General features: G+C 45.5%; 1 protein-coding gene across 1 annotated transcript in view; it reads left to right on the top strand.

Moving 5' to 3' along the window:
• CHRNA6 (cholinergic receptor nicotinic alpha 6 subunit) overlaps positions 1–23,531 on the top strand; it is a 39,234-nt gene extending 15,703 nt beyond the window's left edge. Inside the window, exons 4-9 of the mRNA XM_055349179.2 lie at positions 6,114–6,220; positions 9,359–9,498; positions 15,428–15,472; positions 17,521–17,630; positions 17,734–18,712; positions 21,275–23,531. Coding sequence (XP_055205154.2) covers positions 6,142–6,220; positions 9,359–9,498; positions 15,428–15,472; positions 17,521–17,630; positions 17,734–18,712; positions 21,275–21,406 — 1,485 coding nt within the window. The 5' untranslated portion in view covers positions 6,114–6,141 and the 3' untranslated portion in view covers positions 21,407–23,531. The remainder of the gene's footprint in view (positions 1–6,113; positions 6,221–9,358; positions 9,499–15,427; positions 15,473–17,520; positions 17,631–17,733; positions 18,713–21,274) is intronic.
• The last annotated feature ends 1,628 nt before the right edge of the window (positions 23,532–25,159 follow it).

A 25,159-nucleotide genomic window follows, 5' to 3' on the forward strand; every position in this document is an offset into this window, starting at 1 on the left:
TTAGGCACATTTCATTCTACCTTGAAAGGCCCAGAGATGATCGTTAAAGGCTGGAGGGAAATAATAGAAGGTTATTATTGATAGAAGGCTCTCAAAGGTCTGTACAGGAATCATTCTGGCTGCAGGGGTGTGGCCCATGTGCTCTTCACCAGCTCTTAGCTTCAAGATGTTCATGGCACAGCTAGCAAGAGCACGGCCTGGATGGGTGTGGCTGTCATTGGCCACTCTCCCAGGGTTGGGAACTTGCCTGATGTTAGTTTGTGGCCTAAGAGGGCACTCTCCCCAGCTCCCACTTCTGTCTCACATTATGTCTGCCATTTCAACTCCCTCTATTAATTAGCCTTGGCTTCCTCACCTTGTGGAGTGGAACAAGGGGTCAGTGGTGAATAATGACGCAGGTGGAGCTAAGCGCGGCCCATGTCAGTAACAGCTTTCTACAAATATATTGAACTTGTAAAGTATTTATGGATCAAACAGCACTTTTGGATCACCTTAAGGTTAAAGCATAGGTTTGATATAGACAGACCTAGATTGGAATTCCAACTCAGCCACTGATCAGTTGTGATGGACCTTTAAGCAAGTCACCTTGCTCCCTGAGTGTCCATCTCCTAACCTGCAAAATCGAGTCTTGCTTCACAGAGCTGCTGCGAAGATTAAAAGAGAGAATTTCGAGACCCTAGCATGGTGATTGACATACAGCACGTGCTCAGAGGAAGCTCTAATTATTATTCAATGTCTCAACATTTTCAACACAGTTTTAACTTTCACTGCTTGACTCCATCCCAGGTTCTAAGCCTCTCTTTTTTTCTTAAAATTTAGATGGACAAAAACTGGGCATTGTAGAGTTCATTTGAGCCTGCCTTATAATTAGTGATTTATTAAATGTTTCTTTGTGGTTTAAAATTAGCATTTAATTTGAATACTTACCCTACTGCTGTTTCATTTTCCCTGCGTGATTTGGACATGTCAAGAGTGGTGGATGTGAAATACTACCGACTAGGGATGTGGAACATGTGAGAGTTAATGACAGTGGATATTTTAAAAAAGCAGATGGGATCATTAAATTATTGATGATGTTTTTGCTGCAGTGGAGTTATAAATAATACATGTTTAAAGGGCTATTTCCTTTCTATTTCTTTATGGACAACTAAAGAATGTTCTCATTTTGAGTTTAAAGAGAACTGACAGTTGGAGAAAGGTCAACAAAAATGTTCATTCGTGCAGTTTCTATGCCAAAAAACCCTCAAACTTCAAACAAGAGCATAGCCAATTTTATAGAACCATATCAAATCATCTTTATTTTCAGAGCAGAATGAGCCACTGGATTTAATTTAGCAAATGGGGGTGGAGGGGAAGCTTGAAATAATTTTTATAATAAAAGTTTTGGCCGGGCACGGTGCCTCATCTCTGTGATCCCAGCACTTTGGGAGGCCGAGGTGGGCGGATCATGAGGTCAGGAGTTCGAGACCAGCCTGGCCAACATGGTGAAATCCTGTCTGTACTAAAAATATAAAAATTAGCCAGGCATGGTGGCAGGTGCCTGTAGTCCCAGCTACTCAGGAGGCTGAGGCAGGAGAATCGCTTGAACCTGGGAGGGGGAGGTTGTAGTGAGCTGAGATTGCACCACTGCACTCCAGCCTGGGGTGACAGAGTGAGACTCTGTCTCAAAAAGAAAAAAGTTTCATATTAAACAGTATCAACCTCTTTTTTTTTCAGAAAACCTCCAAATTGAAATGAGCTTCTATGAATAAAACAGAAAAAGAAACCCAACAATTATTCCCTGAAGTCTATCAGTTTCCTAACACATTAGCTCTTTAGAATGTATTGTTTATTTATTTATTTATTTATTTTTTGAGGCAGGGTCTCATCTCACTCTGTTGCCCAGGCTGGAGTACAGTGATGCAATCACAGCTCACTGCAGCCTTGACCTCCTGCACTCAAGTGATCCTCTCACCTCAGCCTCCCAAGTAACTGGGACTACAGGCATGCACCACCACAGCCAGCCAAGAATGTAGGATTTTTTTTTTTTTTTTTTTGAGATGCAGTCTTGCTCTGTCACACAGGCTAGAGTGCACTGGCGTGATCTGGGCTCGCTGCTAGCTCCACCTCTCAGGTTCATGCCATTCTCCTGCCTCAGCCTCCCAAGTAGCTGGGACTACAGGCACCCGCCACCACGCCTGGCTAATTTTTTTGTATTTTTTAGTAGAGATGGGGTTTCACCGTGTTAGCCAGGATGGTCTCGATCTCCTGACCTCATGATCCGTCCACCTTGGCCTCCCAAAGTGCTGGGATTACAGGTGTGAGCCACTGCGTCCAGCCCCAAGAATGTATAATTTTTTAATAGGGATAGTATAGAGTGATTGGGGACAGATACTGGGGGAAACTGTGAAACCAACTATGATTACCCTCCACCCAGGGCTGGCTTTTTATGGATCTGTGGGTTCCCAGAAGTCATACGCAAAATTCTGTTTAATCCGCATACGTATATGGGGAGGTATTTCTTTCTTTTTTTTTTTTTGTGACAGAGTCTCATTCTGTCACCCAGTATGGAGTATAGTGGTGTGATCTTGGTTCACTGCAACTTCCACCTCCTGGGTTCAAGTGATTCTCCTGCCTCAGCCTTCAGAGTAGCTGGAACTACAGGTGTGCACCACCACACCTGGCTAATTTTTTTGTATTTTTAGTAGAGATGGGGTTTCACCATGTTGGCCAGGCTGATCTCGAGCTCCTTACCTCAGGTGATCCGCCCACCTCGGCCTCCCAAAGTGCTGTGATTAGAGGCGTGAGCCACCACACCCAGCAGGATCCATAGTTTCAATCTGACTCATGGACCTCAAAAAGTTAAGATCCACTGCTGCTTCTTATTTCTCTTTAAAAATGGCTACGAGGAATTAGGGGTAACATGGAGTGGGAAATAAGGGGCAGGAGACACCAAAGCTCTTCCAGTATTAATTAGCCTCTTTCCGTCCAAGGCTCCATGTATCCCTCCACCTCCCTTCATCCTTTCCACCTCAGTAAACCATGGACAGCACTCTAAAGTTTAGACTGTTTCAACAATATAGCTGAACAAAAACTAATTCCTGGAATATGAACATGAAGCAGTATCAAGCAACATCAGGAAAAGATAGAATGTCTTTAAATCTTTTTTCTTTTTTTTTCTTTTTTGAAAACATATTTATTTTCTCCCTATCCATGTGTTTGCTTTTAACTTCTATCTCTGCAATTTTCTTTTCTTTTCTTTTCTTTTGAGACTCCGTCTCACTTTGTCACCAAGCTGGAGTGCAATGGCGTGGTCTCAGCTCACTGCAGCTTCCACCTCCCGGGTTCAAGCGATTCTCCTGCCTGAGCCTCCTGAGTAGCCAGGATTACAGGCGAGTGTCACCACACCCGGCTAATTTTTGTATTTTTAATAGCAACGGGGTTTCACCATGTTGGTCAGGCTGGTCTCAAACTCCTGACCTCAAGTGATCCTCAGTCCTCGGCCTCCCAAAATGCTGGGATTACAGGCGTGAGTCACTGTGTCTGGCCTGATTTTTGCAATTTTCAAAAAGAGTTTGGAGCAGGATAAAAACGCATAATTCAATGACAAATCTCGAGCATTTTTCTGATGATGGGGGCATAGTTTAAATGTTTTCTTTGAATGGAGAATGTATTTTCTTTATAAGCACTTAAACTGTATCCTTCTTATAAGCTCAGGCTCCAAGAATAACTTAAATATTGTGTTACCTATTTGAACTGGCAAGAGAGTGAATAATAATTACATGCAAAATTGGTAGAGAGAGATTCAATGATTACTAAATTTAATCAGATTTTTCTGATGAGGACAGGCTGAGGTAGCTTCAGTGAGTTGCCCAGTGTACCCCAGGCGAGTCTCAGGACCAGAGTCCAGCTCTGGGTTTGTCTGACTCCAGAGTCCATATTCTCTCTCCTGCATTCCTCGCCTCTGCGGAGCTCTTCTGCAACCTCCAGACATGAAGTCCCCCATCCTCCTGTTCTGCACCCTTGGTATACGGGGACGCAGTTCACCTACTCCTAGAATGGAGCAAGCGCTGACTTTTGGCGTATTCCAAAGGACTCCTCCTCTAGAGTGGCTTTTTTTTTTTTTTTTTTTTTTTGAGAATGGGTCTCTGTCACCCAGTCTGGAGTGCAGTGACACGATCAAGGCTGTCTGTAGCCTCGAACTCCTGAGCTCAGGTGATCCTCCTACCTCAGCCTCTCAAGTAGGTGGAACTACAAGTGCATGCCACCATGCCCAGCTAATTGTTTTGTGTATTTTTTGTAGAGACAGGGTTTCACCATGTTGCTCAGGCTGGTCTCGAACTCCTGAGCTCAAGGGATCTGCCCGCCTTGGCCTCCCAAAGTGTTGGGATTATAGGCGTGAGCCACCACGCCTGGTCTTTCTTCAGTTCTAACTCCTGTTTAACCAACACTGATATCTGGTCAGAGGCTCAATTAATTAGAAACCCCCTGACATGGCCGGGTGCGGTGGCTCACGCCTGTAATCTCAGCACTTTGGGAGGCTGAGGCAGGCAGATCACGAGGTCAGGAGATCTAGGCCATCCTGGCTAACTGGGTGAAACCCCGTCTCTACTAAAAATACAAAAAATCAGCCGGGCGTGGTGGCGGGCGCTTGTAGTCCCAGCTACTCGAGAGGCTGAGGCAGGAGAATGGTGTGAACCCGGGAGGCGGAGCTTGTAGTGAGCAGAGGTCGTGCCAGTGAACTCCAGCCTGGGCGACAGAGCGAGACTTCGTCTCAAAAAAAAAAAAAAAAAAAAAGAAACCCACTGACATTAAACTTACAAAGAAAAGAGGAAAATTATAAGAAAACCAGTTTAACAGGGATATTTATTTGTTTATTTATTTTTGAGACAGGGTCTCACTCTACCACCCAGGCTGGAGTGCAGTGATGACATCTGAGCTCACTGCAGCCTCTGTCTCTCGCGTTCAAGTGATTCTCCTGCCTCAGCCTCCTGGGTAGCTGGGACTACAGGTGTGCACCACCATGCCTGGATAATTTGTGTATTTTTAGTAGAGATGGGGTTTCACTGTGTTAGCCAGGATGGTCTCGAGCTCCTGACCTCATGATCTGCCTGCCTCGGCCTCCCAAAGTGCTGGGATTACAGGCATGAGCCACTGCGCCTAGCCCATTTATTTATTTTTGAGACAGGGTCTTGCTCTGTCTTCCAGGCTGGAGTGCTGTGGTGTGATCTCAGCTCACTGCAGCTTTGATCTACCGGGCTCAAGTGATCCTCTCACCTTAGCCTCCCAAGTAGCTGGGGCCACAGGCATGCCCACCACGCCCAGCTAATTTTCTATTTTTTGTAGAGATGAGGTTTCACTATGTTGCCCAGGCTGGTCTCAAACTCCTGGCCTTAAGAGATCCTCTGCCTTGTCCTCCCAAAGTGCTGGGATTAAGGCATGATCCACCATGCTTTGCAATAAGAATATTTAAATAAATGTGAAAATATCCAGGTGGTATCCATTCCTCTCATTCTCTGATATCTAGTCTCTAGTCATGGATCATCACTGAACTCAAAAAAGAGAAGGCACTGGAAACCCTGGAGTCAGAAAAAAGCAAAACAAAAACAAATTTCTGTTCTCTCCAAGCTGCACTCATTAAGACAGAAATGAGGATTCATATTTTAGAAAGTTTTCTAACAAGGTTAAGCCTTGATTAACTGGAGAACTCCATGAGTCAGAACAAACTTGTTGGGACCTAGCATGAGCTTTACCTGTAGTTGGAGCTCAGTGAATTCCCCTAAGATTACGGTTGAGATTGCACCACAGAAAGATCTCAACCACTCACAGGTGTTCTTCCTCCCGGGGTCCTGTCTGCCCCAGCATTTCCTTTCTGCTTTTCTTCCCCTTTCTTACATGAACAGATATCTAGGCTGATAGGAAATGTGATGACTCATCTGACATCAGATCGAATCTTTTTTATTCGCCCTTCATGTCTGCCTCAGTCTCTGATCCTGGTAATAACCGTGTGAAGTCCTGGGGATGTTTTGATTTCTGAGAAGACACACACGGATTGCAGTGGGCTTCTGATGATGTCAAGGTTGGATGCATGTGGCTGACTGATAGCTCTTTGTTTTCCACAATCCTTTGCCTAGGAAAAAGGAATCCAAGTGTGTTTTAACCATGCTGACCAGCAAGGGGCAGGGATTCCTTCATGGGGGCTTGTGTCTCTGGCTGTGTGTGTTCACACCTTTCTTTAAAGGTAGGTTTCATTTCTGCTTTATCTTCTATTCCCTTTTTAGCTACATGTGTTTACTCTCTTTTCTAGTTGTGCTTGAGAAGATATATTAATAAAAGATTCTATGGTCTGCATAGGAGCCACCACTGTTACAACTGCTAATTAATCTATTTGGTTTTTATTTGTTAGGTGTAACACAAAAGATGAAATCTGAGGGGTAGGGTGGGGAGGAGAGGACCAGGAAACATAGTGCAAACCCAATTAAAATATAATAAGGAGAATGATACAGTTTTCTATTCATCTCCCCTGTGGCTGTATTGAGCTTATTTATTTGTAGTTATGTTTAATATTTTTTCAAAGTGGTAATTTATTTGTTAGCTGATACTATTACTCAGTCAATGAACCCTTCCATTTTGTAGGTAATCATGTTTGTTTGGGGAAACATCACGTGATTATGCTGAAACGTATCCCATGAGTAAGATCATTCATTTTAAAAGTTACAACTTAGAAACGGACCACTGCTGTTCTGCTGAACAAAATCACATTTCTGTGCTGTTAGGTTTGCAGGGGACTTGCTTTTCAAGGCTGATGGAGGGTTTATCTGCTATAAAATGTCTTAAAGAGGAAGAAAATGGGTAATGAGGAGGATTATTTATTGTCTGTCATGGAGAAATATGTTCATCACGATTAATTATGATGGCAAGAATGATGTTTTACCTTAAATTTGTCCTTCCTGCTAAAACCCTAGTGTCTCAGTGTTTCCTAAGGTATTCGTCAGGCAACTCTTTCCATTTAGTAATTTAACAGAGATCTTTCCATTTATGTTGCCTGATGAGCTTTTCAATCCCTTTCCATTTTTTTCTTTCAATATGTAAATCCCTTTGAGAAATTTGTGGAGTCCTGTGTTAGGTATCAAATTTAAATTCTGTGAGGAAATTGTAGAGGAGGTAGTAATGAAATGAATTATGTCAAATGAGGAAAAGTAACCCCACTTTTAAGGTTTTCTTGGAAAAATACAAAGAGATATGCATAAAGTTATTGTCTAGAATTTAGTGACTGAAAGTGCTATTATTTAAGAACCAATTTCAACTTTTAAAAATGTTTCAAGTGGCGGGGCGCGGTGGCTCATGCCTGTAATCCCAGTACTTTGGGAGGCAGAGGCAGGCAGATCACAAGGTCAGGAGATGGAGACCATCCTGGCTAACATGGTGAAACCCCGTCTCTACTAAAAATATAAAAAATTAGCTGGGCGTGGTGGCAGTCACCTGTAGTCCCAGCTACTAGGGAGGCTGAGGCAGGAGAATGGCACGAACCTGGGAGGCAGAGCTTGCAGTGAGCCGAGATCATGCCACTGCATGCCCATGCCTGGGCAACAGAGCGAGACTCCATCTCAACAACAACAAAAAAGAAGTTTCAAATAAATTTGCCTTAAAAATCTTGCATTCTCAGAAATCTCCACAATAACTGAATTTCAAAGTTGATTTTTGTTTTATTTTAAGTCTGGGGTACATGGGCAGGATGTGCAGCTTTGTTACATAGGTAAACGTGTGCCATGGTGTGCACAGATCAACCCATCACCTAGGTATTAAGCCCAGCATGCATCAGGTATTTTTCCTAATGCTCTTCTTCCCTGGACCCCCTCAAGAGGCTCTAGTGTGTGGTGTTCCCCTCCCTGTGTCCATATGTCCTCATTGTTCAGCTCCCCGTTTCAAGTGAGAACATGCAGTGTTTGGTTTTTTGTTCCTGTGTTAGTTTGCTGAGGATAATGGCTTCAAGCACCATCCATGTCCCTGCAAAGGGCACGATCTTGTTCATTTTTACGGTTGCACAGTATTGCATGGTGCATATATACCACATTTTCTTTCTTTCTTTTTTGAGACGGAGTCTCACTCTGTCGCCCAGGCTAGAGTGCAGTGGCACGATGTTGGCTCACTGCAAGCTCCGCCTCCCAGGTTCATGCCATTCTCCTGCCTAAGCCTCCCAAGTAGCTGGGACTACAGGCGCCCACCACCATGCCCGACTAAGTTTTTGTATTTTTGGTAGGGACGGGGTTTCACCGTGTTAGCCAGGATGGTCTTGATCTCCTGACCTTGTGATCCACCCGCCTCAGCCTCCCAAAGTGCTGAGATTACAGGCGTGAGCCACCGCACCTGGCCTATACCACATTTTCTTTATCCAGTCTATCATTGATGGGCGTTTGGGTTGATTCCATGTCTTTGCTATTGTGAATAGTGCTGCAGTGAACATACACATGCATGTATCTTTATAATAGAGTGATTTATATTCCTTTGGGTATATACCCAGTAATGGGATTGCTGGGTAAAATGGTATTTCAGGTTCTAGGTGTTTGAGGAATCCCCACATCATCTCCCACAATGGCTGAACTAATTTACACTCTCACTAACAGTGTAAAAGCATTCCTATTTCTCCATAGTCTCTCCAGCATCTGTTATTTCTTCACTTTTTAATAATTGCCATTCTGACTGGCTTGAGATGATATCTCATTGTGGTTTTGATTTGCATTTCTCTAATGATCAGTGTTGTTGAGCTTTTTTTCCTGTTTCTTGGCCACATAAATGTCTACTTTTGAGAAGTGTCTGTTCATGTCCTCAAAGTTGATTTTTTAAAAGAACATGACTTGCGAAGACCATCATGAAATTACTAGTTACTTCAGTTTCCTTGGTGAAGTTTCCCCAGCTAAGCACCTTGCTGGTGTAGATACAGATTTTAGTTGATTCAGTATTTTAGACAAGAAAGGACAGGATTTTCCTGAATTACTGGAAAGGGTCTAGTGCCATCAGTAAGACCGCGAGTTACTTCAGTGACATAAGTGAAGATTCCAAGCCTTGTATCTAATCCTTTATATCTGCAGTGCCTTAGACTTTAAGAAATGCTCTGACCAACATCATTTTCTTTGATACTGCTCTAGTCCTGAAATGCAGGCATTGCTGTTTTTATCTCCATTGTAAAGGTGAACAGCTGAGGCACAGAGGGTGGGGTGAGATGGGCACTGGTGGAGCACGCACAGGTGGTAACAATACCAGGATGCAGTCATGGGCTGGGACATTCGCTCCCCACAGGGCCCGGGAAGAATTGCCTAGAATCGCTGCAGTGGCCAGTGGCCGGGCTGGCTCTAACTCTCCCCTTTGTTTGGCCTCACAGGCTGTGTGGGCTGTGCAACTGAGGAGAGGCTCTTCCACAAGCTGTTTTCTCATTACAACCAGTTCATCAGGCCTGTGGAAAACGTTTCTGACCCTGTCACGGTACACTTTGAAGTGGCCATCACCCAGCTGGCCAACGTGGTGAGTGCCCTCTGATCAGAGCTTTCCCCAGCATTGTTACACTTTTGCAGGTGGTAAATGAAGGAATTTTAGAAATACAGATAGATGCAAATCTACATGAGATCTGGCCCTTCAAAGCCATCCATTTGGGAGGCAGGCAGTTTTCCCACCAATGCTGTAACTGTCTGTGTGAGGCAGTGTTTTTCCTGGAAGTGCTCTGAGAACCAGTTTACGAAACAAAGAGTTGCAGGGGAGTGAAAGGGAGCTAACTTCACGGGGCACCCATTATGCACCAGACGCCTGTTTACACTGTGTGGCCAACATCTTCATCTCACTGCTGAGGAAATGGAAGCTCAGTTAAGTGACTTTCCCAGGGTCATACAACCACAAAATGGCAAAATTGAGATTTAACTCCAAAGCTCATGCCCTTTTCACACCACAGTTTAAAAATTGCTTTAAGGCCGGGCATGGTGGCTCACTCCTGTAATCCCAGCACTTTGGGAGGCTAAAGCAGGCGGATCCCTTGAGCTCAAGAGTTCGAGACCAGCCTGAACAACATAGCAAGATCTTGTCTCTATAAAAATGCAAAAATTAGCCAGGTGTCGTGGCACATGCCTATAGTTCCTGCTACTAGGGAGGCTGAGGTGGGAGGATTGCTTGAGCCCAGGAGGTCAAGGCTGCAGTGAGCCGAGATTGCACCACTGCACTCCAGCCTGGGTGACAGAGGAAAAAAAAAAGAATTGCATTAAGTCTTCTATGTTATGTGAGAACGAAAAAAATGCAATTCCATTCAGCCTTGGGAAAAAAAAGAGGTTGGGAATTTGAGGATCTTAATTTCATTCCTTGCTACCATGTTCAAGGGCAAGTAGGACTGGAGCTCTTTGTTTTGGATAATCTTTGCGCCCCCCATTGCAGGGAGAGGAAGTGGCGAGGCCCATATTCTTGGGTACAGCAAGGTCTGGGCTCCAGGGCTCAGACCAAATTCTAGGAAGATGCAGGCTTAGGAAGCAAGGAAGGTCTGAAGTGTCTCCAGAGAGGGGCGCTAGAGCATTCCTGAGACTACAGGACACGGAGGGGGAGCCCTGCTCATCAAGTCAGCCCCAGCCATGGATGGGGAAGGGATCTCCTTCCTCCCAGACTTTGCTCTGTGGGTGAGGTGGCGGTGGCCCTTCTGGGTACACCTGGGGAAAGGCCCTAATGACAGGCATGAGTCAGACCCCACCACATTCTCCAGTCCATGCTTCTCAGTGGATGAAGCCAACCCTGGTCCAGTCCTCTGTCTGTGACCCAGGCTGAAAGTGTGCATGCACTGGTTGAAAAAAATAAAGCCAGATGTTTCCCCTCACCTGGATGCACTCTCCCATCCTTTAGTGAGTACTTATTTGGTGCCTGTTCTAATCCCCTTCCCAACTCCAGTAGCTTTGTCCTGGTTCCTGGTCTCCTGCTGGGCTGGAAGTTCTTGCTGTGGACTGGGTTGTTGTGAACCAAGAGCTGAACTGAGTTTCCTCTGTAGTCTGTGAGGGCTACCTCACTGCATGGCATCTCTCCATAACCCTGCTGGACACACCTTTGCAGGAGGTTATTCTGAAGATGGGGGTGAAAAGGCTGGTAAATACGGATTTTGACATTTACATTTGGTTGCAAGTATCAGAGATTAAAAGAAAACCCACAGCCTTTATAAAACAAGTTTATTCCTGTCTTATGCAACAGAAATCTAAAGGTTAACAGTCCAGGAGATTAATATCAGTCAGTTTCACAGTGTTAGTGGTTGCACATGTGTGTTCAGTTGCCCAGGTTATGCACCGCACAACTCCAGGGGATGTCACTCCAATGGACTGTGATTCTAAAGGCATAAACCAGATGAGGCAGCAGTGACCAAGGTTCCTTCCTTCTTTCATATTTCACCACCCTTTTCACGTGGCTTCTTCCCTCAGTGTTGCTTCATGGTTCAAGATAACTGCTGTATTCCCATCCTCACATTCACATTCTTGGCAAGAAACATAAGGAAGGGAGAAAAAGAGCAAAGTGTACATCCTAGACTTCTGTGACTTCCGTAAGAGCTGCTGCTTTCCATCTCATTGACTACCTTCAGCTGCAAGGCAGACTTGGAACTGCAGGTTTTTAAAATTGAATTTTTATTTCTTGAGATCATTATAGATTGACATGCAGTTGTAAGAAATAACAGAGGGATCCCTTGTAGACTCTGCCCGTTTCTCCCACTAATCTGCCCTCCAATTCTGAAATTTTCTCATTTCAACGATGTTATACGTAACTGGAATCATAGAGCAGGTAAACCTGTGGGACTGGGTTTTTCCCTCAGCATCATCCTTTAGAGATTCCTCCGAGTCACTGAGTGTTATCAGTAGTTCATTCCTTCTTGTTGCTGAGTAGTACTCCAGGGTGCTTTGTTTTTTGTTTGTTTGTTTGTTTTGTTTTGCTTTTGAGATGGAGTCTCACTCTGTCACCCAGGCTGGGGTGCAGTGGCGTGATCTTGGCTCACTGCAAACTACGCCTCCCGGGCTCAAGCGATTCTCCTCCCTCAGACTCCCAAGTAGCTGGGATTGCAGGCATGTGCCACTACGCCCGGCTAATTTTTGTATTTTTAGTAGAGACGGGGTTTCACTATGTTGGCCAGGCTGGTCTCGAACTCCTGACCTCAAGTGATCTGCCCGCCTTGGCCTCTCAAAGTGGGGATTACAGGTGTGAGCCACCACACCTGGACCATGGCGCTTTGTTTAACCATTCTTGTTGAAGGACATTTGAACTGATTCCAGTTTTTGGTCTATTACAAATAAAGCTGTTGTGAATATTTGTGTACAGGTTTTAGTGTAAATATAAACCTCCATGTCTCTGGGATATGCCCAGGAGTGCAATAGCTGTGTGTTGTCAGGTGAACTTGGGGTGGCCGAGAGAAGTGGCACAGCCAGGAAGCTTTGTTGCCCCTCCCTTCTGGAAGGCCTTGGAAAAGGCCCGCTCTCTGATCCCCAGCTTGGCTCTGGAGCACCAAGGCTCTACCTGGAAGTGTGTTTGTGTCATGCAAAATGACCTTGGCCAGAAAATTTTCTGGTTTCTTTCAGTGCAGGAGCAAGGCCAAGTGCCCCTCGGAGGGATCCAGTGTTTGTGCTGGCCTGGCATATCTGAAATGACAAAGATAAAGCCTTGGTGTAATGCAGCCCACTTGGTCTTTTTGATCCGAGTCTCCGAGTCTGCTGCTGCTCCAGAAATGAGTCCATTTGAAATCATAACTCAAAGCCTTTGATGCAGCTGCTGTGTCAATTAATTGATTTTTCCAAGAAGGAGGTACAGGGTGATGGCACCAGGAATGGAGTTGATGCTGTGGGTCTTTGGACTCCTCCAGCAGGGATGTCTGATAGCAGTGCCATGCCCATTGGTGGGATCTGGAATTGGATGGAGAGAGAGTATGACTTGCCAGACAGGTCCTGCTCCATAGGGTCAGCTGACATCTCTGAAGGTGTCCACATCCCCATGGGCCATGTCCATACCACCTGGAGCTTCTCCGAGCCTGCGGAAGTGAGGCTGTGGAGTTGGCTATTGCCAACTGAGCTCAGCCTTCTGAACACAGTGTGCTTATTCAGAGACAAAGCAGGCTTTGAAGGGCAGTTAGGGCTTATGCCCTCATCCCCAAGGCCTTCCTGGAACCGAGACTGCAGGGCTAGTCCATTCCTGACCAACAGTGAGTGGATTTATGGACATGGCCCCTGCTGGACTCTGCAGATTGCAAGGGGACGCTCATTACCAGAAGGCATGACCGCAGGCTTGTGTAATTGTAAAGCCATGAATTGGTTGACCAATAGATAAGCACAGATAATTTCTTTGCTTCCTGGGACTACAGGAACCCATGACTGTAACTCCTTTGCTGACCTTTCAAATCCCGGGGCTTACCCTGTCTTGTCACAGGCCCATTTGAAAGAGGAAGCCCAGCAGGGTTTCTGTTTAGAGTTTTCCAGGAGGGGCAGCAGTGAGGATGGAGTAGGGGAGAAGAGAACTGCAGGGCAGCCACGTGGCCCAGGGGAAGCTGGTGTCTGAGCCTGACCATGACTCCCTCGGCCACCACCATGGAGCTCATTTACTCTGGAGGGTGCCTGGGTGTCTTGGGAAGCAAGGTTGGCTGAGGAAGACTTGTGAATCTGCTGCTGGCCACTGGGGACATACACAGCCACCAGGCTGCTGGGCTGTAAGGCTGCTCAAGGTGCCAGGTGTGTCTTTGGTAGTTCTCCCACTGAGAGGTGGTAGCTTAGGAACTCATTACATTTGGGATGTCACCTGGAATGGTCTTCTTCCACACAGCCCTGACTGTCTTCTGGTCATTTAAGTATCTGCTTAAACATTACCTCCTCAAAGAAGCCTTCTTTGCCCATCCCATCTAAAATAGATGTGTGTGTGTGACTGAGATTATGTGCACATGTGTGCATGAGTGTGTGTGCATGACTGTGTGTGTGTGCATGAGTGTGTTTGAGTGTGTGTACATGTGCACCAGTGTGTGTGCCTAAGTGTGAGTGTGCCTGAGTGAGTGTGTGCATGAGCGTGTGCATGTGCATGAGTGAGTGCATGTGCATGAATGAGTATGCACCAGTGTGTGTATGAGTGTGAGTGCACATGTATGAGTGTGTGTATGAGAGTGTACGTATGAGAGTACGAATGTGTATGAGAATTCATGAGTGGGTATATGAGTTTGCATGATTGTGTGTTCACGAGTGTGTGTGTGCGCATGAGTGTGTGAGTGTGCATGAGTGTGAGAGTACCGTGTATATGCATGTGTGTATGAATGTGTGTGCATGAGTGTGTGTGTGCATGAGTGTGCGTGTGTATGAGTGTGCGTGTGTGTGCATATGTGTGTGTGTGTCCACACATGGACCATTCCATCCCTCTTTATTTGTCCTCATAGGACTTAACGCTATCTTATGTTATAGTATAGATGTATTAGTAATTTTATGTCTCCCCATCTAACAGCTAAGACACATGAAGGCAGGACATTTTCCCAACTTCTTATTGCTATATTCCCAATATTTATAGAGCACATAGTGGTTACTCAATAAATATTTGTGTAGTGAACGATCGAAGTGGTGGCTTCGCTGGGGGTGAGTAGCAGCTGCCAGCTGGAAACCCCATGGTGGCCGAGGCTGACTTTTTTTTTTTTTTTTTTTGAGATGGAGTCTTTGTCGCCTGGGCTGGAGTACAGTGGCACGATCTCCGCTCACTGCAACCTCCACCTCGCTGGTTCAAGCAATTCTCCTGCCTCAGCCTCCCAAGTAGCTGGGATTACAGGCGCCCGCCACCACGCCTGACTATTTTTTTGTATTTTTTAGTAGAGACGGGGTTTCACCATGTTGGCCAGGGTGGTCTCGAACTCCTAACCTCAGGTGATCCACCCGCCTCGGCCTCCCAGAATGCTGGGATTACAGGTGTGAGCCACCGCGCCCAGCTGGCTGAGGCTGGCATTTCAAGATAGGATCCCAGGGCAGGGGTCTCAGGACTCAGAGCCCGGAGAGCCCTGAGGCACAGTCGAGGATGGGAGGCGTTTAGGGAACAGGCAAAAACACTGTGCGGGGTTGGAATCCTCACCACTTTCTGCAGCATCTCCCTCCCTCCTTCCTGCTGTCGCTCTTCTTTTCTTTCCTTCCTTTCATGGAACTAGAAACCTTTATGGGCTGCAGAGATCAGAAGAACTTCACAGAAGAGGTGAGGCTTAAATCAGCTATGAAAGAGTTTAAAGCCACATGGCCTCTCAAAATCCACAGGGCTGGAGTCAGCAGATGTGAAAATGCGGCATTTCTGCTTGCATGCTGAATGCTTTCACACATTGCCTTTAAGTCTTCTTCCATTGGCATGAATAAGTCAGATTTGGTTCTTTTTAGTTGTAATTTTTGCTCTAAGTCTCACCTCTATGGCAAGCACATTTGAGGCTAAAAGTATTATTTCTTCTTCCCAGGATGAAGTAAACCAGATCATGGAAACCAATTTGTGGCTGCGTCACGTATGTGCCTATATCATGTGTTGGCTTAATGATGTTGAATGGATAAAACCCACAAGCACTACCTTGTTCCATCTCCAACTGGTTATAGAATATAAAATATTATCCACTAGGTCATCTCCAAAGCCTAAAGTTCAGCTCTGGTAATAGCTGACTTGATGCATGCTTCACAGGTGCAGACACTTAGTGACAAAGGTCCCTCTGACATAGAGATTTCCATCCTTCCTGGTTGCTGCTCTCAGATCTTCCACTTTTCTGTAACTTGAGCTCCAGGGTCTGATGCTTGCCTGCTCTTTGATCCCTGCTTGACCAGGCTTGGAGAAGTCAGTAGCTGAGCTTGGGAGCATGTACATGAGATTCCCAGCAGCTGGTTTTATCAGTTATACCTTTCTTCCTTAAGAAAGTCTTGGAGGGGTGCAGTGGCTCATGCCTGTAATCCTAGCACTTCGAGAGCCCGAGGTGGGCGGATCACCTGAGGTCAGGAGTTCTAGACCAACTTGGCCAACATGGTGAAATGAAACCCTGTCTGTAATAAAAATACAAAATTAGCCAGGCATGGTGGTGGGCGCCCGTAATCCCAGCTACTCGGGAGGCTGAGGCAGGAGAATCACTTGAACCAGGAGGCAGAGGTTGCAGTGAGCTGAGATTGCACCACTACATTCCAGCATGGGCAACAGAGCGAGACTCTGTCTTGAAAAAAAAAAAAAAAAACAGAAAGGAAGTCTTAATCGTTTATACAGTTTTTTTTTTTAATTCAAAGCTTATCATCATACCCTTGAACTTTTTGATATTAGAGCTATACTCCAGTGTGAGTATAGCTCACGGAATATGGAAGTTGAGCCTAAAACTTTAACCAGCTAACTAATAATCAATACATAATTATCTAATGAAATATTTGCCTAAATCAGCTCAGCTATTTAGCTCCCTGTTCCCCATGGATATAATTGTCCAGATTTTGATAGCAACCAATGCATTCTTCAAGTAAGAATGTATTATTTTTACTTTGTTTTTTTTTTTGTTTTTTGGTTTTTTTTGAGATGGAGTCTCGCTCTGTCGCCCAGGCTGGAGTCCAGTGGCGCGATCTCGGCTCCCTGCAAGCTCCGCCTCCCAGGTGCACACCATTCTCCTGCCTCAGTCTCCTTAGTAGCTGGGACTACAGGCGCCCGCCACCACGCCCAGCTAATTTTTTTTTGTATTTTTAGTAGAGACGGGGTTTCACCGTGTTAGCCAGGATGGTCTCGATCTCCTGACATCGTGATCTGTACGCCTCGGCCTCCCAAAGTGCTGGGATTACAGGCATGAGCCATCGCGCCCGGCCACTTTTTTTTTTTTTTTTTTTTTTTTTTGAGACAGAGTCCCGGTCTGACGCCTAGGCTGGAGTGCAGTGGCACTATCTCGGCTCACTGCAAGCTCCGCCTCCTGGGTTCATGCCATTCTCCTGCCTCAGCCTCTGGAGTAGCTGGGACTACAGGCAACCACCACCATGCCTGGCTAATTTTTTTTTTTTTTTTGTATTTTTAGTAAAAATGGGGTTTCACCGTGTTAGCCAGGATGGTCTCAATCTCCTGACCTCGTGATCCGCTCACCTCGGCCTCCCAAAGTGCTGGGATTACAGGCGTGAGCCACCGCGCCTGGCCAAATGTATTCTTTTTTCAACAACAACTGTTGAACCATCATAAAGTTAACATTGGAAGAAAGTTATTAAGAAACGAATTTTTTTTTTCCAGATAAGAGTCTCACTGTTGCCCAGGCTGTAGTACAGTGACATGATCTCAGCTCATTGCAAACTCTGCCCCCCAGGTTCAAGCGATTCTCCTGCCTCAGCCTCCCAAGTAGTTGGGACTACAGGCGCTTGCCACCACACCCAGCTAATTTTTGTATTTTTAGTAGAGACGGGGTTTCACTATGCTGGCCAGGCTGGTCTCGAACTCCTGACCTCAAGTGATCTGCCCGCCTCAGCCTCCCAAAGTGCTGGGATTACAGGCGTGAGCCACCATGCCTGGCCAGAAAGTTATTAAGAAATTTTGAAAGCTGATTTCTATTTATTTTAGATCTGGAATGATTATAAATTGCGCTGGGATCCAATGGAATATGATGGCATTGAGACTCTTCGCGTTCCTGCAGATAAGATTTGGAAGCCCGACATTGTTCTCTATAACAAGTATGGGTCTCTGACCACCGTAGCCTCTTTCCAAAGCTGCTGTTGGTGTATTCTGGCCTATAGCAAAGGGAGTGTTACTAATGGTGTCTGACTTGCTTTGCAGTGCTGTTGGTGACTTCCAAGTAGAAGGCAAAACAAAAGCTCTTCTTAAATACAATGGCATGATAACCTGGACTCCACCAGCTATTTTTAAGAGTTCCTGCCCTATGGATATCACCTTTTTCCCTTTTGATCATCAAAACTGTTCCCTAAAATTTGGTTCCTGGACGTATGACAAAGCTGAAATTGATCTTCTAATCATTGGATCAAAAGTGGATATGAATGATTTTTGGGAAAACAGTGAATGGGAAATCATTGACGCCTCTGGCTACAAACATGACATCAAATACAATTGTTGTGAAGAGATATACACAGATATAACCTATTCTTTCTACATTAGAAGATTGCCGATGTTTTACACGATTAATCTGATCATCCCTTGTCTCTTTATTTCATTTCTAACCGTGTTGGTCTTTTACCTTCCTTCGGACTGTGGTGAAAAAGTGACGCTTTGTATTTCAGTCCTGCTTTCTCTGACTGTGTTTTTGCTGGTCATCACAGAAACCATCCCGTCCACATCTCTGGTGGTCCCACTGGTGGGTGAGTACCTGCTGTTCACCATGATCTTTGTCACACTGTCCATCGTGGTGACTGTGTTTGTGTTGAACATACACTACCGCACCCCAACCACGCACACCATGCCCAGGTGGGTGAAGACAGTTTTCCTGAAGCTGCTGCCCCAGGTCCTGCTGATGAGGTGGCCGCTGGACAAGACAAGGGGCACAGGCTCTGATGCAGTGCCCAGAGGCCTTGCCAGGAGGCCTGCCAAAGGCAAGCTTACAAGCCGTGGGGAACCCAGACATCTTAAAGAATGCTTCCATTTTCACAAATCAAATGAGCTTGCCACAAGCAAGAGAAGATTAAGTCATCAGCCATTACAGTGGGTGGTGGAAAATTCGGAGCACTCGCCTGAGGTTGAAGATGTGATTAACAGTGTTCAGTTCATAGCAGAAAACATGAAGAGCCACAATGAAACCAAGGAGGTAAATGTGTGTTCCCTCCACCCAGCCGGCTTGCACCCTTTGCAGCCTATGGGCACTCTGGATGCACAGTCAGACCTTCAGTGTGACTTTTGTTCCTGAGAGGGTCAGGCAGCCTTGCTCTGAGACCTGGCTCTGTTATTATGTGGTTATGGGTGGACTGACAGGGTCAGACCTGCCAGTGGAGCGGGGTCAGGTGCAATAGCCCCAGAGCAAATCTCCACCTCCAGAAAAGTGAACTCAAGTAAAATTTGCTTAAAATGAACATTCAGGGCTGGGCGTGGTGGCTCACGCCTGTAATCCTAGCACTTTGGGAGGCCAAGGCAGGCGGATCACCTGAGGTCAGGAGTTTGAGACCAGCATGGCCAACATGGGGAAACCCCATCTCTACTAAAAATACAAAAATTAGCCAGGCATAGTGGCACAGGCCTGTAATCCCAGCTACTTGGGAGGTTGAGGCAGGAGAATCTCTTGAACCCAGGAGGTGGAGGTTACAGTGAGCTGACATGGCGCCCCTGCACTCCAGCCTGGGTGACAAAGAGAGACTCCATCTCAAAAATAAAAATAAATAAATAAACAAACAAACAAACAAATATTCAGGGCAACCTCAGTTAATGAAACCAAGAGCCTCAGCCTGGGCAACATAGTGAGACCCTGAACTACCAAAAAAAAAAAAAAATTAGCAGGCGTGTTGGTGCATACCTGTAGTCCCAGCCACTCAAGGGGCTGAGGTGGGAGGATTGCTTGAGCCCAGGAGGTTGAGGCTACAGCCTGGGAGATGGACGACAGATCAGGGCCCTGTCTCAGGAAAAAAAAAAAAAAAAAAAAAAAGCCCCTGCACAAGAAACAGCAGCAAATAAAAAGGTAGAAAGAGAAAAGCTGCCCCAGAGGGAAGGAGAAATGAGTTCGGAGCAGCGTGCAGCCTGGGGGTGCTGGGAGATGTGGGAGAGGGCGAGAGTGCATTCGTTCCGGCAGCTCTGGCCCCACTTGTCCTACTTGAGGGATTTAGGTGCTGGTGAAATGAGCCCCAGGGATATTTTTAGCGTTCACGTACTCTGCTCCTGCTGTCCAGAGTCTAACTATAGCAGCATGTACCTCCCTTAGCCTCCAAAGACAGAGCTCAAGAGAATCATGCCAATTTCCCACACCATGTGGGTGACTAGCGGAAGGCATCTGAAACTCAGGCCAGGTGTCTAGGTTTGACCTCGGACTGCAGCTGCTGGCAGCCATCGCTCCTAGTGAAAGGATACTGTGAAACCGAAAGTCCGCCCTGTTGGTGTAGAAGGAAGATGCTGTGAATGGCTGTCATGCGGATGTGTCACGGGACAAGAGAGCCCAGAAAAATTCACCTTCATAAAATTTAAAAGAAGACCCTCTCTCTACAAAAAATACAAAAATTAGTAGGGCATGGTGGCACATGGCTGTAATTGCAGCACTTTTGGAGGCCAAGACGGGAGAATTGTTTAAGTAAGGCCAGGAGTTTGAGACCAGCCTGGGCAACATATTGAGACCTTATTTTTAAAAAACAAATTTAAAAAAATTTGCCAAGTCTGTTGTCCCAGCTATGTGGGAGGCTAAGGCGGGAGGATTGCTTGAGCTCAGGAGTTCCAGGTTCCAGTGAGCCACAATCGCACCACTGCACTTCAGCCTGGGCAACACAGCAAAATCCTGTCCCTAAAATTTTTTTTTTTTTTAATCGAAGAAACAGCTGCTGTTGACTTAATCACTACCAGTTAGGGCTCTCAAGACACAAGTACAGATACAGTGGCAGAAGGCTGGAGGGTCAGGAACTGGGAGAAACACAACCAGCTCTCCATGGCCAGCATCCCTTTGAGGGCTGGAGGGCTGCCTATTCCTGATAAAGTGGTTCTCAATCATACCCCTGCATGTCCTCCGCCTCCAGCGGCACCCCCTGCCTCGAACTCATTCCCCAGACTTGCCATGGAGCCAGACTACCCACCGTTGCAAAGAATGAGTCTAGCTCTCTGAGCAGTTGCTTCTCGGGAGCGTTTCTTGCAGTTGGGAAAGTCCCTGGTGACCCACGGAATCAGGGCTTTGCCGCAGACTCTGCTGTCTGAGGCACTCACAGAGGCTGTGCATCTGCCCTCTGCAAATGAAACAAAATTTCTTATGTGTCCTGTACAGGAGACCTGGATTCACCAAATACTAATATTTGCTTTATTTTTATTTTTATTTATTTTTCGAAATGGAGTCTTACTCTGTCACCCAGGCTGGAGTGCAGTGGTGTGATCTTGGCTCACTGCAACCTCCACCTCCCAGGTTTAAGCGATTCTCTTGCCTCAGACTCCCGAGTAGCTAGGACTACAGGCACGTGCCACCATGCCTGGCTATATTTTGTATTTTTAGTAGAGACAGGGTTTCACCATGTTGCCCAGGCTGGTCTTGAACTCCTGACCTCAGGTGATCCTCCCACCCAGCTAATATTTGCTTTAAAACGTGCCGGAGAAATCTTCTTCAAAAAAGAAGCAGCTTATTGATGAAACAAGGCATGTTTCTTATGGTTTTGCTTTTTAAAACAGCTCTTAATTTTTGTTTGCATTTCAGGTAGAAGATGACTGGAAATACGTGGCCATGGTGGTGGACAGAGTATTTCTTTGGGTATTTATAATTGTCTGTGTATTTGGAACTGCAGGGCTATTTCTACAGCCACTACTTGGGAACACAGGAAAATCTTAAAATATATTTTCTTTTATGTTCAGAAATTTACAGACACCATATTTGTTCTGCATTCCCTGCCACAAGGAAAGGAAAGCAAAGGCTTCCCACCCAAGTCCCCCATCTGCTAAAACTGTTGGCTAGATGGAAAAAGAGGACTTTCTTGCACATTAGGAAGCAGAATATCCTCCAGTGTAGCACAGGGGGAGAAGTGAGAACTGTTATGACATTAGTGCCCTGATTGGGCAGCACCCACGGCTACAGTATCAGGTCAGGTTTCTCGTGTCCGTGTGTTTGGCTTCTAAAGACAAGAATGACTTACAATACAGCCTAATTATGTAATTAACATCAAGCCACACTAAAAAGTTCTGCTGTACCTCCAGTGGATGCTGTTTCTCAGTATTATGACATGTGACAGGTGAACTCTGGGAATTGACCATGCAACATTTGTGAACTGTTTGCAACACTTTGTGAACTATTGCATCCTTGATTTCTTGTGCATGTCTCTGTAATGTAACTCACCCTCCTCAGCATTATTTGATACACTGATTGTTAGTTTAAAAAAAAAAAAAAAAACAGTTTGGTCAGGTGTGGTGGCCTGTAATCCCAGCACTTTGGAGGCTGAGGAAGGAGGATTGCTTGAGCCCTGGAATTCAAGACCAGCCTGGGCAACATAGGGAGACCCTGTGTTACAAAAATAAAAACATTAGCCACTGTAGTGTTTTGCACCTGTGGTCCTAGCTACTTGGGAGGCTGACACGGGGAGGATTGCTTGAGCTTGGGAGGCTGAGGCTACAGTGAGCCATGATCACACCACTGCACTCCAGCCTGGGTGACAGAGTGAGACCCTGTCTCAAAAATAGATAAATAAATAAAAACTACCAGATAGGGTCTTTCTCAACAGGCTGTATTTGCTTAGCATTCATCTGGCAAGAAGCTTAAGTGGAAACTCAGCACTGTGCTAGGCATTGCAAGGATGACAAGCAATGGGGTCTTTCCCACAAGTGCTTGTAGCTTCTTAGGAAAAGTCATAGCTATGAAGACTGCAGGCCAGATGTCATCTGGGGAATGTCACTAGAGCAACCAGAATAGGAGAACATGACGTGACGTGTCCAGGCAAGCCTAAAGCAACCCCTTTGTTGTGGGTTGGAAAAAGTTGTCTTTCTAGTCTTTTTAATTTATTTTTATTTTTATTTTTGAGACAGAGTCTTGCTGCGACGCCCAGGCTGGAGTGTGATGGTGCATTCTCGGCTCACTGCAACCTCTGATTCCCCCGGTTCAAGTGATTCTCCTGCCTCAGCCTCCCAAGTAGCTGGGACTACAGGTGTGTGCCACCACGCCCGGCTAATTTTTGTATTTTTAGTAGAGACGGGGTTTCACCATGTTGGCCAGGCTGGTCTCGAACTCCTGACCTCAAGTGATCCACCTGCCTCAGCCTCCCAAAGTACCAGGATTATAGGCGTGAGCCACCGTGCCCAGCAGTCTAGTCTTTTTTCATCAACAGTTTTCATTTCTTCATTGTACTGATACGGAAAATAAAGTTATTTCTTTTCTTTTCTTTTTTCTTTTTGAGACAGAGTTTCATTCTTGTTGCCCAGGCTGGAGTGCAATGGTGCGATCTCGGCTCACTGCAACCTCTGCCTCGGGGGTTCAAGCGATTCTCCTGCCTCAGCCTCCCGAGTAGCTGGGATTACAGGCATGTGCCATCATGCCCAGCTAATTTTGTATTTTTAATAGAGATGGGGTTTCTCCATGTTGATCAGGCTGGTCTCGAACTTCTGACCCCAGGTGATCTGCCTGCCTCGGCCTCCCAAAATGCTGGGATTACAGGCGTGAGCCACAGCGCCCAGCCTCAGTTATTTCTTTTTTTTAAATTTCATTTAGGTTTTTAGTTTTAAGTTGGGTCCAATGCCACGTGCATATTTCTTATATAAGGAATTATAATCTTGGAGCTTTTGGAGCAATTCCTTTTCTGAGAGGGAGAAGCTTGGGAATTCTGTTTTATCGTACTCTGATTATCTTCTTATTTGTCGTTTAAATATTATAACAATTTTAAACATGTATTTTAAGGCAGAAAACAATAAATCAAATCTAACAAAGGAAATAATTTCATTTGTGCCTTTTCCCTTCTAGTCTTTGTCCGTATGTAAACACTTCAATTTTACCTTGCAATGCTGTTTCCTTAAAACATAATATTAGCAACATTCTCTTTTACAGAGTCTTGAAGTATAATTTTTGTGATGGCATAATTACCATTGTGTTGGTTCTCGTAATTTTTATAATTACCATGTGAATTCTTCTTTGTCTTTTTTCTGCTGGAGCATGAGGTTCTCTGTAGGACATTAGGCAGAGGTCTTGAATTTGAATGACTGTATTTTATTTTTTATTTTTTCTTTATTTTTTTGAGACAGACTCTCCCTGTTGCCTGGGCTGCAGTGCAGTGGCATGATGCCGGCTCACTGCAACCTCTGCCTCTCGGGTTCAAGCGATTTTCCTGCCTCAGGCTCCCGAGTAGCTGGGATTACAGGGGCCCGCCACCATGCCTGGCTAATTTTTGTACTTTTAGTAGAGACGGGGTTTTGCCATGTTGGCCAGGCTGGTCTCGAACTCCTGACCTCAAGTGATCCACCTGCCTCAGCCTCCCAAAGTGCTGGGATTACAGGCATGAGCCACCGCACCCAGCCTGAATGACTCTATTTTAGAGCATTTTTATTCCCTATAATATTGGTGATTGTAGTACCTACCTTTTATCTTCCTGTCTTTATAGAGGGTTGGTTGTTACGCAATACTTTATTTTTTATTATTAAGCCCAATCAATGTTTAATTTCATTTAAAATTTGTTTAACTGTGGTAAAATCACATAACGTAAAATTTCCCATCTTAACCATTTTTAAGCATCCAGTTCAATGACATTAAATCCCTTCTTTTTTTTTTTTGAGACGGAGTCTTGCTCTGTCGCCAGGCTGGAGTGCAGTGGCACAATCTCCACTCACTGCAACCTCTGCCTCTGGATTGAAGCGATTCCCCTGCCTCAGCCTCCCAAGTAGCTGGGACTACAAGCACACACCACCACGCCAGGCTAATTTTTTGTATTTTAGTAGAGACAGGGTTTCACCATGTTGGCCAGAATGGTCTCGATCTCCTGACCTCGTGATCTGCCCACCTCGGCCTCCCAAAGTGCTGGGGTTACAGGCGTGAACCACCGTGCCCAGCCCATAATGCCTTCATGTTGTTGTACAACCTTCAGCACCATCTATCTCCAGAACTCTTTGTCCTGCAACACTGAAACCCTGTACCCAGTAAGCAGTTACTGCTCCTTCTCCCCTACCTCACAGGCAACCCCCCATTCTACTTTCTGTCTCTATGAATTTGACCACTCTGGGTACCTCATATAAGGGGGATCATATTGTGTTTGTCCTTTTGTGACTGGCTTATTTCACATAATGTAACAGCTTCAAGGTGCATCTGTATCATAGCATGTGTCAACATTTCTTTCATTTTCAAGGCTGAATAATATTCCGTTGTCTGTATTTACCGCCCTTTATGTATCCATTCACCTGTCAATGGACACTTGGGTTGCTTCTACCTTTTGCCTGCTGCCATGAACTTGGGCTTACAAATAATTCTGAGTCCCTGCTTTCAGTTATTTTGGGTGTATACTTAGAAGTGAAATTGCTGGATCAGACAGTTATTCTATTTTTTAATATTTAATTTTTGTGGGTACATAGGACTTGTATATATTGATGGGTTATGTGAGATATTTTGATATAGGCA

The sequence above is a fragment of the Gorilla gorilla genome, chromosome 7, assembly GCF_029281585.2.
Source record: "Gorilla gorilla gorilla isolate KB3781 chromosome 7, NHGRI_mGorGor1-v2.1_pri, whole genome shotgun sequence".
NCBI classification, from domain to species: Eukaryota; Metazoa; Chordata; class Mammalia; order Primates; family Hominidae; genus Gorilla; species Gorilla gorilla.